At 45.0% G+C, this 14263-nt stretch overlaps 1 protein-coding gene across 4 annotated transcripts in view; it reads right to left on the reverse strand.

Moving 5' to 3' along the window:
- The window catches only part of LOC102833287 (core histone macro-H2A.1-like), a 75111-nt gene that overhangs the window by 12671 nt on the left and 48177 nt on the right, over nt 1-14263 (reverse strand). For 2 of the 4 annotated variants that reach the window (XM_006866088.1, XM_006866087.1), the window contains exon 5: nt 5832-5931. In XM_006866088.1, the coding sequence (XP_006866150.1) occupies nt 5832-5931 (100 nt within the window). Of the gene's footprint in view, nt 1-4005; nt 4097-5831; nt 5932-14263 lie in introns of all 4 variants that reach the window. The other 2 variants (XM_006866089.1, XM_006866090.1) reach the window with 1 other exon arrangement.

The raw sequence follows: 14263 nt of genomic DNA on the forward strand, positions 1-14263 counted from the left end.
CAGACATGTCTTTTGTCTTGCATTTGCATGCTTCTCTGTGGCGCGAGATACCAGAGGGTGCTGGCCTCCCCGAAGTTTGCTTCTCTGTCTCTGGGGAAAACCCCAAATAAGGAGGCTTTAGAAGAAGCAGACCATGCTCCCATCCAGCAGCTAGCTCTCCTCTTGGCAGAAGGCCCAGAAGAGAGTGCTAAGATGTGGCCACCTTTGGACCAGCATTATTATCAGGCTTAGTTCTTATTTTGCAGCTTTGGCGTTATATGTGAATAAAAATTAAAAAACAAAATTAAAAAACGGCCTCAGACAGTGTATTTCCTTAATTACACTAGTGATTTAGAATCATTTTAGGTAAAGGAGAACAACATCAGAAGCAGAGCTTAAAGATGAATTTGTTTTATATAAAGACTTGGGAAGAAGGATGTTAAATAGCTCAGGACCAGAGTGTTTTTTTGTAAAAAAACACCACAATGGTGGTGGTCAAGAACACTGTGTTTCCTTGAATTAGGATAGTTGCTAAGTAATCAGTTTTGTATCAACATCTATAAGACTTTAGGTTATATATCTCATGTAGGATAGTGATCAGCAATCAAAGTTCTTGACCATACCATCCATTCAAGTTTGGCCAGAATGGGGATCGAGTCCTTCCTTAAGCTCCAATTCCTCAGTTTTTCACATTTTAAAGTACTTTTCCTCAGGAGAGGATAAAATACTCCCCTTAAGATTCACCATTTGTCTTGGAAAATTCAGTGTGCACCTAGTACAATTTCAGTGATGGGCCAGTAAGAGTGCACAGGAATGCACCAGCCCAAATGCTCCTTGGATTGACCCTGATTATCTTAGAGCAGCCTACCCTTGTTGCATGCTTATTCTGCCTGGGTGAACTCACCCCAGGAGGCCTCTGGAAGGAGAAGCAGACAGCCTGGGCACAGCCACAAATCAGAGCGCCAGGGCTAGAGGCAGGGACTAGACCTGTAGGCTGTCCTGCCCATTGCCCACAGGAGCACTCATAGGTCAAACACAAGGCCGGGTTTTCAGAGTTAATACTAACTTAGGGTCCTTGAGGTGGGATTTGACATCCCTCCCCTTAGCCAGCCAGCCCTCGTGCTTTCGCCTGTCTTAAAAAGCAGCACAAAAGACTGTAAGTGGCAGAGGTGTCTGAAGGGAAGGACACACTGCACTCATAAAGACTTCCATCTGGTGCTGCTACACGTTTCTGGTCAAGCTCAGCCTCAGAGATGGCAGCAGAATGGGCCATGTGCTCCAGGAGCAGGCTTAGGCCTACACTCGCCAAAAGTAGAGACTTAGGTGAGACCTCAATCAATACGGGTTCACCAGAAATATCCATGCAGCTGAGTTAAAGGAATCTGGAGTCTGAGTCAGCTTGCTAGCTCCCATACATTTCTACCTTTTCCTTGGACCCCATTCTCAAATAATGCATGGGCTGGACCATCCAAGGTCCTCCTTTTCTATGATCGCTACTCTTTGGTGAGAACTGGGAAATTTGAAAGGAGAAACAAAATCAGCACCATATTAGTACTATTATCAAATACTTTCTGAAATATGAAATGTTTCTTAGAAAATGGGCTGATTTATATTTAAAGGTGTTTTATCTTAGGAAGAGTGTTTACTTAAAAAAAATTTTTTTTAAACTTATCATTAAATATTGCTCTGATTGCAAGTTAAAGATACACTTAATACATGTCCCAACCTTAAAAATTCCACCCTAGATTGCAGGCACTCAACCCCGTCAGGACTCAACTCCTACACACACATATGTATGCACATGTTCATAGAGACACACGTGTACTTTTTAACAAGAAACAGGCCCATTTCAACTGGATTGTCAACACTCTTAATGGAAGACTTGCTTTTTAGGCTTAACTTCAGGGTTAATCATAAAGCAATTGGCTTATTTGCCCCCAAGCATAAACATGTGTTACTCCCATGAGAACAAGAACATTATTTCATGCTTAGAAAGCAGGCATAAGTATCAGTGTTCAAAAACAGCCTGAGCGAAAATTTAGGCTTGGACAAATGTCAGGCTAAGCCTGTGGTCTATTTCACTGTTAGAAAGAACTTTTGATCGGTCAAAGTTAATCACTGGGGCTACGCATTCCTGCACTTGCATTCCTTCTTCCAGCAGTCTCAGGACTCGGGAATTCACACCAAATATGAGAAATGGAACATTGACGTCCCAACTTCCTCTTCCCCCCTCGAATGCATCCAAGTGGGAGCTGGAACCAATTGAGATCATGTATGAATCTTGTTTGTCATTGTTTGGGCAATGTAAGAATATCTGGGTTCAGTTCTGGTTTGGACTGGTTCTCTAGGCAGGAAAAACACGGAGGCAGGCTTTGGAAGACTTGGGTTCTCATCCAGACAGTCTTTCCTCCCTTGCAGATCGGTATGTCTAGACTCACTGAGGTCTTTTCCTGCCCTGACAGTGCTGTGAATGATGTATGGAAGGACCTTGGGCAAGCTCTCAGACCCAGGTCTTTGCTTATATGCCAACCTAGGCTAGTAATCTACATGTGTATCAGTGGCTGAGGGAGCGCTTTCACGCTGCCATTATTCCAAGGAGACTGGAAGAACCACTGGCTGCACCTGCTACTCCCAGCTGCTTCATGCCCCACCTTAAGGGTCCCCAGCTCTACGCCCACTCGGCATGGCTAATCCATGGGCTGCAGCTGGTCAGTAGGCCTTCCCCTCTCCCTGGGCCTGGTGAGATAATTTTGCCCAGGGCCTCTCATAATTTCCATTTCAACAAATGTCTTGGATGGCAGAAAAAAAGCCCAGGCTTTGGTCACTCCAAGTTGCTTATTTCCCTCCAAATAAGTACCTCCCTCTCATCAAGTTTTCATTTGGTTAAGAAAGGAAGCAGATTTAGGAGCTTTCAAACTCCTCCAAGCCTTGAGAAAGGGGAGTTTCATTTCATTGTTGACAGCCTGACTTGACTTCTGCTGGGCAGACTTGGTGAATCCTGTCTTTCCATCCACGTCCCAAATCCACAACGCTGAGGAAGTATGGGCAACAGTCTCTGCTAATGATACTACAAGAGGTGGCTTAGTTACCACGCACCTCGTGTCCCGGACACTTTTGAAAATGCTGGTCCTCTTATCAGTCATCATGAGGTCACTGTGTGCTTCTCTTTGGAGGCTGGTATTTGCACTGATAACTTAGAAGGCTGCTCCTGAGACCATCACGTTTACTAAAAAAATCCCAAACACACATGATGGCCAGAGCATGGAGTGGGCACAGTCATGAGCCAGGCACAAAACAAGGTCCATTACAAACTGCAATGTAATCTTCACTGTTTAGTGGGCCCCAGGCCAGCCAACCATGCGGCTCCTTTCCCTTTCGCTGCAGAAGCCCTTTCTGTGCTAGACCTCACAGAAGTTATGGCTCTAGGCATCCTGAGTGCTCTCTCTGCCTCACCCACCCTCTGCTACTGAAGCAGGCCAGAGGCCAAGCAGCAGTGCAGTGTCAGCTGCCAGGGGCCAGACCACCAGAGTGAGGTGGTTTTCATGCCCTGCCCCGAGGGTGGGGAGCACCTGTAGCGTTAAAGCCATCTTCAGGAGTGGGCTCTGACATGAACGGGAGATGTCTGGGGGTGGGGGTGGGGGTGGTGCACACTTGCATCTGTGTGTCTGTTCCACACAGACATGGTCTTGGCTGCCCCTCACCCAGCGTCAGTGCGTGCTCTTTAAGGTTGACATCCCTAACATCATCTCCACCTCCCACAGAACCCAGGCTCCCACAAAGCTGGTGCCTCTGGAAGAAAATGAAGACGCCATGCTGTTGAACCAGTTTCCAAACCAGAAGTGCCCGTTTGTGAGCTGTGTGATGCCTCCTGGCTGACAGCTGTTCAGAACCCAGGGCCAGGGGACAGTCAGGACAGCTGGAAGTGTGAAATGAATGCAGCCTGCATAGCTGTCAAAGGATCAAGCTGTCTGCGGCGGCCGACTGACCATGCACACACACACTCGGCAGCACCCGGCTAGGCATTACCTACTTCACCACCGATGTAGAAGTCAGTGTTTGTCGGGTGAACGACAGCATCACTGTCGATCGAGGCAATGTCAGCCTGTACAACTTGCAACTATAACAGGTAAACAAATGTATATCAACTGTGTTGGACCGAGACCCACGCACAGGCACATTTACTAACGCCCCAATGGCAGGGCTGTCCTACCTGGTCGATTCCAACATATGAGCCAAAGGGGCAACCAGTCCACGCAGTGTGCGCACATGTGGATGGGGGTGAGCAGAGGAGGAGGAATAGCAAATGTGACATGTTTAAATCAAACAGTTGAATGACAAGTCCAAAAAAAGAGAAACACACACATGAGATCATTTCCAAAGGTTAAAAGAAATAACAAAACAACGAATGCCCCAGTTCACTTTGCAAAAGCCTATAAACGTGGCACCCCATGGAGAACTACTAAAACATGGCATCTGGTTTTAAGAAATGTGGACCATCAGGCCAACCAAAACAACAAGTTTCTCCATTTTGTCTGCAGCAATGACCTTGCAGGCTTCCATTTGTATCCTTCAGACAGTCTTCGTTTTGTCTACTTGCCAGGGGATTATCCCTTGTAAACTGAGAAAACAGTAGAGGTATGTGTGAAGGACTGCCTTCACTTCCCCGTCAAGGTGTGGAAGTGTTTTCCCAGGCTTACCTCTAGCCAATCCTACTTCAGTGTATTGCATATTTAATGGGTACCTTGGTAGGATGCCTCGTTTTCTATAGCTTGTGGGATTTTCATTTTTGTTTTTAAAAGCAAATATCTGTATAAACCAATTGGAAGCCATATTTGAGTGGGGGCATTCCTGAGTCCCGATTCCCATCGTTGAACAATTTGTGTGGTCTGGGATCTAGAATGAGCATCTCTCCAGTAAGCAAGTTTGCCATCTTACAGATACAGCTGAAACTGGGAGCTAATGACAGACGAAACATACCTAGCTCAGCACCAGGGAAGAGACAATCTTTCTGAGTATCTCTGTACTCTCTGCCTGGCAAGGCTCTCCATCGGAGAGGACAAGAGCCGCTGTCATGCCCCTGAGCTGACAGTTCTTTGTATTCAAAACTGAAGCCACAGAGGAGGGGCCACTGAGAGCTAGTAGCTCACAGCTTGCTAGGAACCATCAACCCTCCTGAGCAGATGGGCACCATGGCTCTGGACTGGCTCAGAAGAGATACTGCCCATCTCTTTCATATCCTGCTCAATCCAAGTATGTTATTAAGGTGGCACTCAGCTATATACTGTTTAGCTTTTGGAGAAAAAGTTGAAGAAGTGATAGTAGGTAAATTTGGAGGAAATTGATTTGCTTGTTTAAAGCAAATTAAAGACAGCTTCTTCATGGTATATATACTGACACAGGTTAATTTGCTCCCTTTTCAATGCTTTCAAGCTTTGAGTGTCTTTTCTAATTAAGGTTTAAATGGAGAAACTATCATTTTGTAGTCACCTGAGATTATTCAGTTCTAAAAAAGAAATAGAAGAAAAAAAGAAAAACAAACACATTAAAAAAAAAAAAAAAATTCCCCCCAAGTAACCAGCAGTCAGTTTGATCATTATGGAAGAGAATTTAGATGACAATATATATGCAATTGAAGGGAAAACAGCCAATCACACTGCATGAGACATATCAGACCTTTTTCATGTGAAATTGCTTGTGCAATGAGACTTTCAATTTCTATGCTTATATATGTTAATCTTTGATTTGGGGATCTGGCTTGACCACTCTAAAGTCTGTGGGCTGAATAGCCTAAATTCTGGGTTCCATAAATTTTCATCTGACAGCTGGCGGTGCCGAACCCCATCCCCAATTACCTAGGTCATCTTTAAGGTCAATGTCAGCATTGGTAGGATTGATTATGGCCTCCACCTCAAAGCCGGCTAAATTACTGATTTCACTGTGAATAAGGTTCAGCTGAAAAGAAAAGCATGAGGTGGGAAATAACAGGACAGCTGGGAAGTCACAGAGAAGGGAGCCTTGGGATACAGATGAAGGGCAGTGGACACTCTAAGTGCAGTGAGCACCAAAGGGGACATGGAGTCACTGTCTAAATCGAATCTGCTGCAAACCTAAGACTCAAAGGCCTGTCAGGATGCTGAGAGGAAGAAAGCTAGGTTAATGGCTCAGGACCTTTTGGACGATGCTTGGGATAAGGGAGACATAAGTTACATTGGACCTGAAGGGGTTGGGGATGGACTCTCTTCCCTTTAAAGACACTTGTGATCTGGGGGCCAAACTAAGAAAGTTGTCAAGACGCAGAATCAAAATGCTCCTTCCGAGTCGGAGTGCTATTTGTGACTGTCCTTTCCCTTGAGCACTAGGATGGTGCTGAAGTCCCTACTAGCTCTGCCATTGTCCTCTGAGTGGCTGTGGGTCTTTAAGGCTGTCCCCATCACTGTGACTGCTGGCTGACTTGCTCAAAGCTAGAGTGGTCCATTTCTTAGTAATATCTAATTTCACATGATCATGAGTCATGAAATGCTGAAGTTCTGGTAAAGCTGAGGGAAAGAAAAAGCAGTTCTCTCTAGCAAGACAATGTCTTTGTAACTTTTCACTTGTTAGTGGGGTTATTCTGAAGCCCAATGGGCAACTTTTCATCCTGTTGCCATAGCAACCTTGGGCACCCAGAGTTCTAGGCTCTGCAAGGGAAATGAACTAGTTTAGGGCTACTGCCCTGGGTCCTGCTTACCCCCTTTGGTTTTTAGGTACAAGTGCCTGCAGGAAAGCTCTCTCTCTCTCTCTTAATGACAATGCTCATTCTTCAGTAACAAATTCCTAATAGCTACAGCAAAGAGCAATGTCTAAGCAGCCCTCAAAGGAGCTGGTGCTCCAGACTGACTATGAGCCAGGTTGGAGAGTTGCCTGCCCAGCAGGGTAGGAGCCTTTGCTCAAGACTTTAGGCTTAGGAGAGGGACGTGTCTGCACACTTGTCAGGGAGGCTCTTGGCAACTGAGCTCCAAGTCACTGAATTTCTGGGACCAAAAATTTTGTTCAAAACAAAACTGAACAAAAAACCTGACACTTTGTAAGCATCAAGAATATCAACTCACATTTCTGATTCTCAGTTGTGAATAGATTCTTTCAAAAGGAATCTGCTTAGACTAAAAGTCATCCTTTGTGAGAAAGTAGTTGTGGAGACAAATTGGTCAGGTGGCCGGGCCAGGACACAGGGTCTTGGGGCCTCACTCACTTGGGCTTTCTGGGTTGCTCACCTCACAAAGTGATCTCTCATATAGCTGAAGAAAGGCAAACATCAGGACTGGGTAACGGCTGCCCTTGGGGACGGATGGGGATGGGCTCAGACTGGGGGGTCTCTCAGGGTAAGGCAAGTGAACATTCAAGATTCAGAAATGGTAGAGAATTTTATTATATTATTTAAGTATTGTGTTTGACTTCATACAAAGGCTGTTTTAGAAAATCAAAACAAAGCAAAAACCTATACTGTACAGAAAAGCGGGAGGGAAGAGAAGTACATTAAAGGAAAGAAATCCTCCCCTCAGTGTACTATGGATGAATATACTTTGAAGACATTTATCATATTCGTCTGTTTTAAAACCATACATGTTCAAATCTTTAAAATCCACATTATTTTCTTCCACAAATGTATAGCTGTTTCAGGATTTTTATTCATAAAAGGCCTCACTGGAAAAGCTACTATTTTCAGAGGTTCCAATTCAACCAAGGAGCTCTGGTAGCGTAGTGGTTACAAATCAGGCTGCAAACCGCAAGGTCAGCAGTTCAAAACTACCAGTTGTTCCACAGGAGAAAGATGAGGCTTTCTGCTCCCGTAAAGATTTACAGCCTCAGAAACCTCTGTACAGAGTTGGTATGAGTCAGAACCGACTCCACGGCACATAACCACCACCAATTCAACTAACCAGGAAAAACCCCAGTAGTTCTTTTTGGCTGTGCTGGAGTAGAACCACTATCTTTGTTTCGGGGAATGGGATTCTCAGGGGAAATTGTCATTCCATGGCTTTGCTGAAGGGAAGGAATGGTAGCAAACAGAACTCAAGATTCTTGGAGAATTTCTGGATTCATCTACCCACCCTTCTGAGCAGAGGCAGTCTGGCTCTTAGAAGCATAGAATACAGCACCTCCGGGAGCAACGTCTACTCAGCATTGAAAATATCCAACTAACCAAGCGCTATTAACTCTCTCACTTACAGCATGAGGAGTAGGATAGAGTCATGGTCTACCAACTAATCTGTGCTTTTTCCAGAGCTCAGCAGAAGTCCTCAGGGACTGAACCTCAAAACAGTTTTGCTGCCAGTAGAAAGTGTGTGTTGGGGATGAAGTGGGTCTCGGTGGGGAGTGGTTGAGGTTGGGAGAAGGCAGGTAAAAGGATCTAGGCACTTTGGAAAGATAAAACAGGTACTGAACTTGGCTTAGGCCAATAGTGGAATGATCATCAAAGACAGGAGTGGCTCTGGACAGCATAAGGCCAAATGGGTATGTGGTGCTTGTGGGGTGTGATATAGGATTTCTGAAACTAAAAATTGTCAGGATTAGCCTGATTGGGGGACGAGGGAGGTGGAGCGGGGTGGGGGGGTGGTTATTTTTCCAAAATCCAAACAAGGTGATGGTTTCTTTGTCCCACCGTTGGGAAAGAAGGAAAACTATAAGTTTTAAACCACAGCATGGAGAATGAGTTGTGAAGATTGCTGGCCACTAGAGAACCAAAGGGTATTGCCAGTTATAAAACAGAAGGGGGCTCCCAGTTGGATGCTGGAGTTGGGCCAAAGGAACTTTGCCAAGTGACCTGTAAGATCCCTTCCCCACTGGGATTAGGATTCTGACCTCAGTTGGCTATGCTGTAGCCAGCCTCTGATGTCTATAGTACCCAAGGCTTCCCAGCACCAGTCATGCTAGAAACCCTTGTTCTCTACCACAATGTGTGCTCATATGAGTATAATCTCCTTGAAGGCAGGGAGTGTGTCGCCCTGAGTATCACACAGTGCCTAACACAGCACTAGGAATTCTGTAGGCACATATGATTTGGAACTGAATGTCAAGACACCCCCTCCCTGACCTTCCCTTAAAGCAGGACTAACAAATATCAGAGCTCAAGAAGTAGACCCCTGGCCTGGCTGAGACCTGATGGCAAGGAGGCTGGTGTAACCATTTAGGGCAGGTCGGGGGGTAGTTTGCTGATGGCAGGGATGGAGCCAGTGGCTTGGAGCTATTGGCTGGCTATCTAGGCTGCTCTGACATGACCTACTTGGCTACCAAATTTTGTGTAATAATTTTTGTTTGAACACACTAGGATCCAAAATTCAATTTTAGGAATTAAAATGATTGTTAAAGACTATTTGAGTGATCTATGGCCTCTAGCCTGTAATTGTCAAATTTTGGTGTTTCTCACTCCCTCATATGGGGAGAGGAAGGAAGACTTACCAGTCCCATTTCCCTGACCTAGCCACATGTAATATAACTCTTTTCCTGCCTTCATAAGCCATTTCAACTTCAGAAGATGGAAGAGGTCTCTGTCATCCACAGAACTGTTCCTAGTTTTCTTGTAGATAACCACTTTCTCTGTGGGTTTATTCCTGCCCTCACCTCAAAGGGAAAGGTGCTGCTCCTTTCTCTGCACTGTGCTGCCTGCCCTGTTCATATCCCCAACCTGAATTCCTCAGGAGGCCTCAGGCCTGGTGGTGGACTGGACTTCAGGCTCACCGTACCTCAGAGATAACACGCATGTGGGTACTGCCAGGAGACCCAGCAACTGAGTCTGTCTTCAGGATTTCAGTTTCCTAAACTGTCTCAGAGACTTGGTCTTCTCTTCCTCCTTACTGCTTCAAGAGCTCCCTCACTCCTTGCAGTTTTCTAGTCCTCAGGAGAAAGGGGCCTGGATCAGAGGGAGGAAGCCCACCTACTCTGCCTCTGTCTTTAGTGGTCTAAGGGGGCTCAGGAGGGGATCCTAATATGTTTGAGAAAATACTGACACTGCTTGCCCAACTCCAACTCACTGCCATTTGACATCGATTTCTAAAGAAAGTGGGTTTTATTTTGCTTGTAAACCAATCAGCTTTAAAAGCCTCTGAAAGGACTGCAAATCTTGGCTGAACCACAAAGTGAAAACATTTAGTTTATAATTCTGTTTTCTTTTCTGTAACAATGCAACAATCTGTGTGAACATTAGGTAAAATCATAGAATAATGAGCATGAATACTCCTGAGACTTCAGGATGTGAACTATATCATTAACAACAACAATTAGGGCCCAAGCTCCTTAAGTCCGGGGCCTGTTTTCTCTGGTGAGTAGCTTAGCAACCATGGCTTCTAGGATTGTAGCAAGCACAGTATTACCTTTCTCCACCCTCTGCTTGCTTGCAATATTCCAGCACTGGTTTCATTGTCACAGATGGAAAAATAAGATTCTTAGAACAGAGGGTTTTTGGAAACATTTCCTATAATCCTTGTCAAAATTAACATTTAAAATACGTTTGCAGGAAACTCTGGTTAGTTTGATGACTCTTGCCTCTTTTGTACTATATGGTGTGACTTTTTACCTCACAATAATAGGCAGTAAAGGGCCAGAAAGCACACTGCTTCACACATAATGCTCTGAAATATAAGCACTCACTACCTCAGGCCGGGGGGGTGGGGGCACAGAACTCAGGAAACAGGGCTCAGGAAAAGGCAGCTGGCCCTCCTGCTTCTAGAATACGTGCCCAGGCTGACAGGAGATAAGGCTTCCTAAAAAGGCATCTGCAGTGCTGAATTCTGGGTAGTTGTTCTTAGGTTTCTGAGTCATTTAAGTGGGAAGCACATTTAACAAGAGCACTCTCAGGGTAGCCTGGTGTTTTGTTTTCACAATTAACAGTTGTAAATGGGTGACATGGAAAAGAAGGTTGAGTGGTCTGTCTGTCCTGCACTTAGCCCCTCTGCTTACAGCTGACTGTTTTACACTGGGCTATAGCTCAATGTAGCGTAGTGGTTACAAATTGGGCTGCTAATCTCATGGTTGACAGTTCGAAACTACCAGCTGTTCCACAGGAGAAAGATGAGGCTTTCTGCTCCCATGAGTATTTACAAGCCTCGGAAACCCCATAGAGATGATGAGTCAGAACTGACTTCACAGCACACAACAAGAGCAATGAAAATTTTAACTGTCAAATATAAAGTGTGTGAGGTATGACGATTTTCAGAATTCTTTTAAGTGATATACAAGCAAAAAGTTAAAAAGCCACTGTTCAACTCAACCCAGTGCAACATCACACATACAGCAGGGGCTCACAAAGTGCAAGGGAATCTGCTGTTGTTCACACTGAGGGAGAAGAAGATAAAGATTTGGTGCTGTCTCCCAAGGAGACTTGGATTTTAAGAGGTGGCAGCACCCTAACTGATAAAATTTCAGGCATCCTGGAGATTTACTGGGGAGAGGGAGCAGAGAGCTTCCCTGTACCTCTGGTAATCCGGCAGCAGCCAGGCTCTAAGGATTGCCCTGTGATGATATTTGGTCATTTTCAGCTTGTGGCCTCCTCCATCAGAGCTGCTGCTCCTAACCACCATCAGATCAGAGAGGCATCTGCACACAGGGCCTACGATGGAAAGGATTTAGTTCCGCATGTGAGTCCTGCCTCCATTAGCTGTGTGGCTTTGGACAAATGGCACATCTTTACTAAGCCTTAGATTTCTCATCTGGAAAATGAGACTATGGCTGGAAAGCTCCTGATTAAAAACAAGTGGCCAGGAGTGAAAGTGGTAAAATACAGTGCAGAAACTAGCCACTCCTTCCTGGCTCTTTCTAGAGTGGCTACTCGACAGGTAACTTCTGGAGGGGCACAGGTGGCCTCTTCCTCTCAAGGTCCTCACCCCAGGTGACACCGGCTGTGCCTCAAAGCTGTTCCTTCTGCCAGGAGCTCTCCACTTTCAGTCACTTGAGTGACAGAATACCTTAGCTTCACTTTATCAGAGAAGCCTCACCTGAGCACACCGTCAGGCTACGACCTGCCCTCCACTTTATTTCTGTCCTAGCACCTGCTCCCTGCCATCTTCTATTGGAAATCTATCTCTCTGCCCTCACTGGACCAAAGCTCACTGGGAGAGGGCAAGGACTTCTGTTCACTGCTGTAGCCCCAGTCTGTGGAAAGTAAATACTGTTCAAAGGAATGATGACGCTTCCCCTAACGAATGGTGTTAAATATTAAATGGGACAGCTTTTGAAATTTCTTAATAGGTAATATGCTTTATATGTGAGCAACAGTCATCAAAATTTAAAAAATATATACTCAATGTGCCACAGCAGGTAAACCAAGCGGAATCTGTTCTGTTCACGGACTGGCCCATGAGCACAGAGACCAACATGCAAGGAGAGCTGAGGCACTGTTTATCACAGCAATACTAATAACAATCTAAACATCCTTTTGTACAGGACAGATAAATTGCACTGATTTTACCTAGTATACAAGCAAATATGGCCATACCATGAAACACTAAGCTGGAATTGCCACGACAAGAGGAGGAGCAGTGAACATTTGTGCCAGACACTATATTCTAAGCACTGTTATGTGAATTCTCATGTAAGTCTCACAATCACCTCATTTACCGATAAGGGAACTGACTCCACAAGAAGGAAGCTGCCAAGATCATATAAACTGAGGAAATGGCAGACAAAGGCGGTTACCCCCAGAGCATCAACTCTTAACCAAAATGTGACTTATATTAAAATTCTTTTTAAAGTAGACAGAATCAGGGAAGGATCGATGTATCTATACACTTTTATACACATGTTGTTGTTGTTAAGTGCCATCAAGTGGGTTCCGACCCATATCGACCCTGTATAGGGTTTCCAAGGAGCAGCTGGTAAGCTTGAACCACTGACCTTACAGTTCAAACGGCTTTGCAGTCTGGCAAATTAACCCACAGCGCCACGCCAGGCTTTCTAAAAGTATACAAAACAACTACAGAATGTCCAGGGAGAAGAAGTGTGTGAGGGGGTTGGGGGGTGGGTGTGGGTGCTGTGATGGGTGTGGGCTTTTTAAAATTGCTTTTGTACCGTCCAAACTCTTAAACATGTTAGTTATGCAAAACCAGATTATGCAAGTATCCCTAAAGAGAGTCATTGAATTTAAAGCTGTAATGGACTCCATCATGTTACCAAGGCACAGAGTAAGGACCTTACTTGCCTGAGGCCAACCAGGTAGGAAGGAGGAGCCCAAGAACACAGCCTGGGTTCCAGATTCCCAGCCCTTAGGGGGCTTCCTTGCCTTCTCTAACCATTTCCACTAAAGCGGACTCAGCTGTCTCAACTGGAGATTTTCAAAACCTTCAAATTACATACAACCGGGAGAAAAGTTATGATCTGGAATTCAAGTGTTGACACTTGAAAAATACCAACTCCCTTTCACTACAAGTACTTTAGCATGTTACTAAGGCTTTCTCTGCATGCCCCTGGAAAGAACATTCCACTTAAAACCTGGAGACGCAGGGTTCTCCGCTGTTTCTGGGAGCTGACACCACAATTTACATTAAACAAATGTTTTGAAAATTAGCTATTCACGGTTCCAATTTCAGCTTCCCCCAGGGTTTAATGTTAGCCAAATACGGGTACAGTAAGCAGACAATGTGTTTTATTGTGTGGAAGAAAAACAGACCACCATAACAGACTTCCTGCTTTTGTAATCAAGGGGAAAGTTGCTCATTCGACTGATTATTGGCATATGGTTATTAGAAACACTAAGTTCCAAATATAGCTACTACGAGCTACATACATGCACACACACACACACACCTATCACCTATATTTCAAGTCCATAAAGAAAAGAATTTCTGGTGCCTGGTAGACTGGAAAGTTTAGAAAGCCATAGGACAATGACTACTAAGGGAAGAAGAGAGGTAACACACGGGAACTAGGCTCATACCAAGTTTGCCAGCAGACCCTGGAATCTGAGGAACATGCTCAAAACAACAAGCAACCTGCATTCATGAGGGAGGGCAAGAGCCCAGGCCAGAGCCCAGGCCACAGCCAGAGTAAAGCTGAGCCACATAAGTTCAATGGGTTCCTGCTGGTCCAGAGCACTAAGTGTACAAGTCCCTGTCTGTAGGCAGCCTGGGCCCTCAGGCCGATTTCAAGAGAGGATGAATTTGGCATCTTTTTCTTTTTTAACATTTAAAAAAGGTTATGCAGGCCTTTTCTGATTCACCCCCTGCTCCAATTGCAAATGTTGAAAGGAAAAAGAAACCTTTCAATCTGCTAAGTTTACAGCTGGCAGGAGTGAGTAGGAGATTGCTCAGTGAAACCC

The sequence above is a fragment of the Chrysochloris asiatica genome, unplaced genomic scaffold (assembly GCF_000296735.1).
Source record: "Chrysochloris asiatica unplaced genomic scaffold, ChrAsi1.0 scaffold00087, whole genome shotgun sequence".
Classification (NCBI taxonomy): domain Eukaryota; kingdom Metazoa; phylum Chordata; class Mammalia; order Afrosoricida; family Chrysochloridae; genus Chrysochloris; species Chrysochloris asiatica.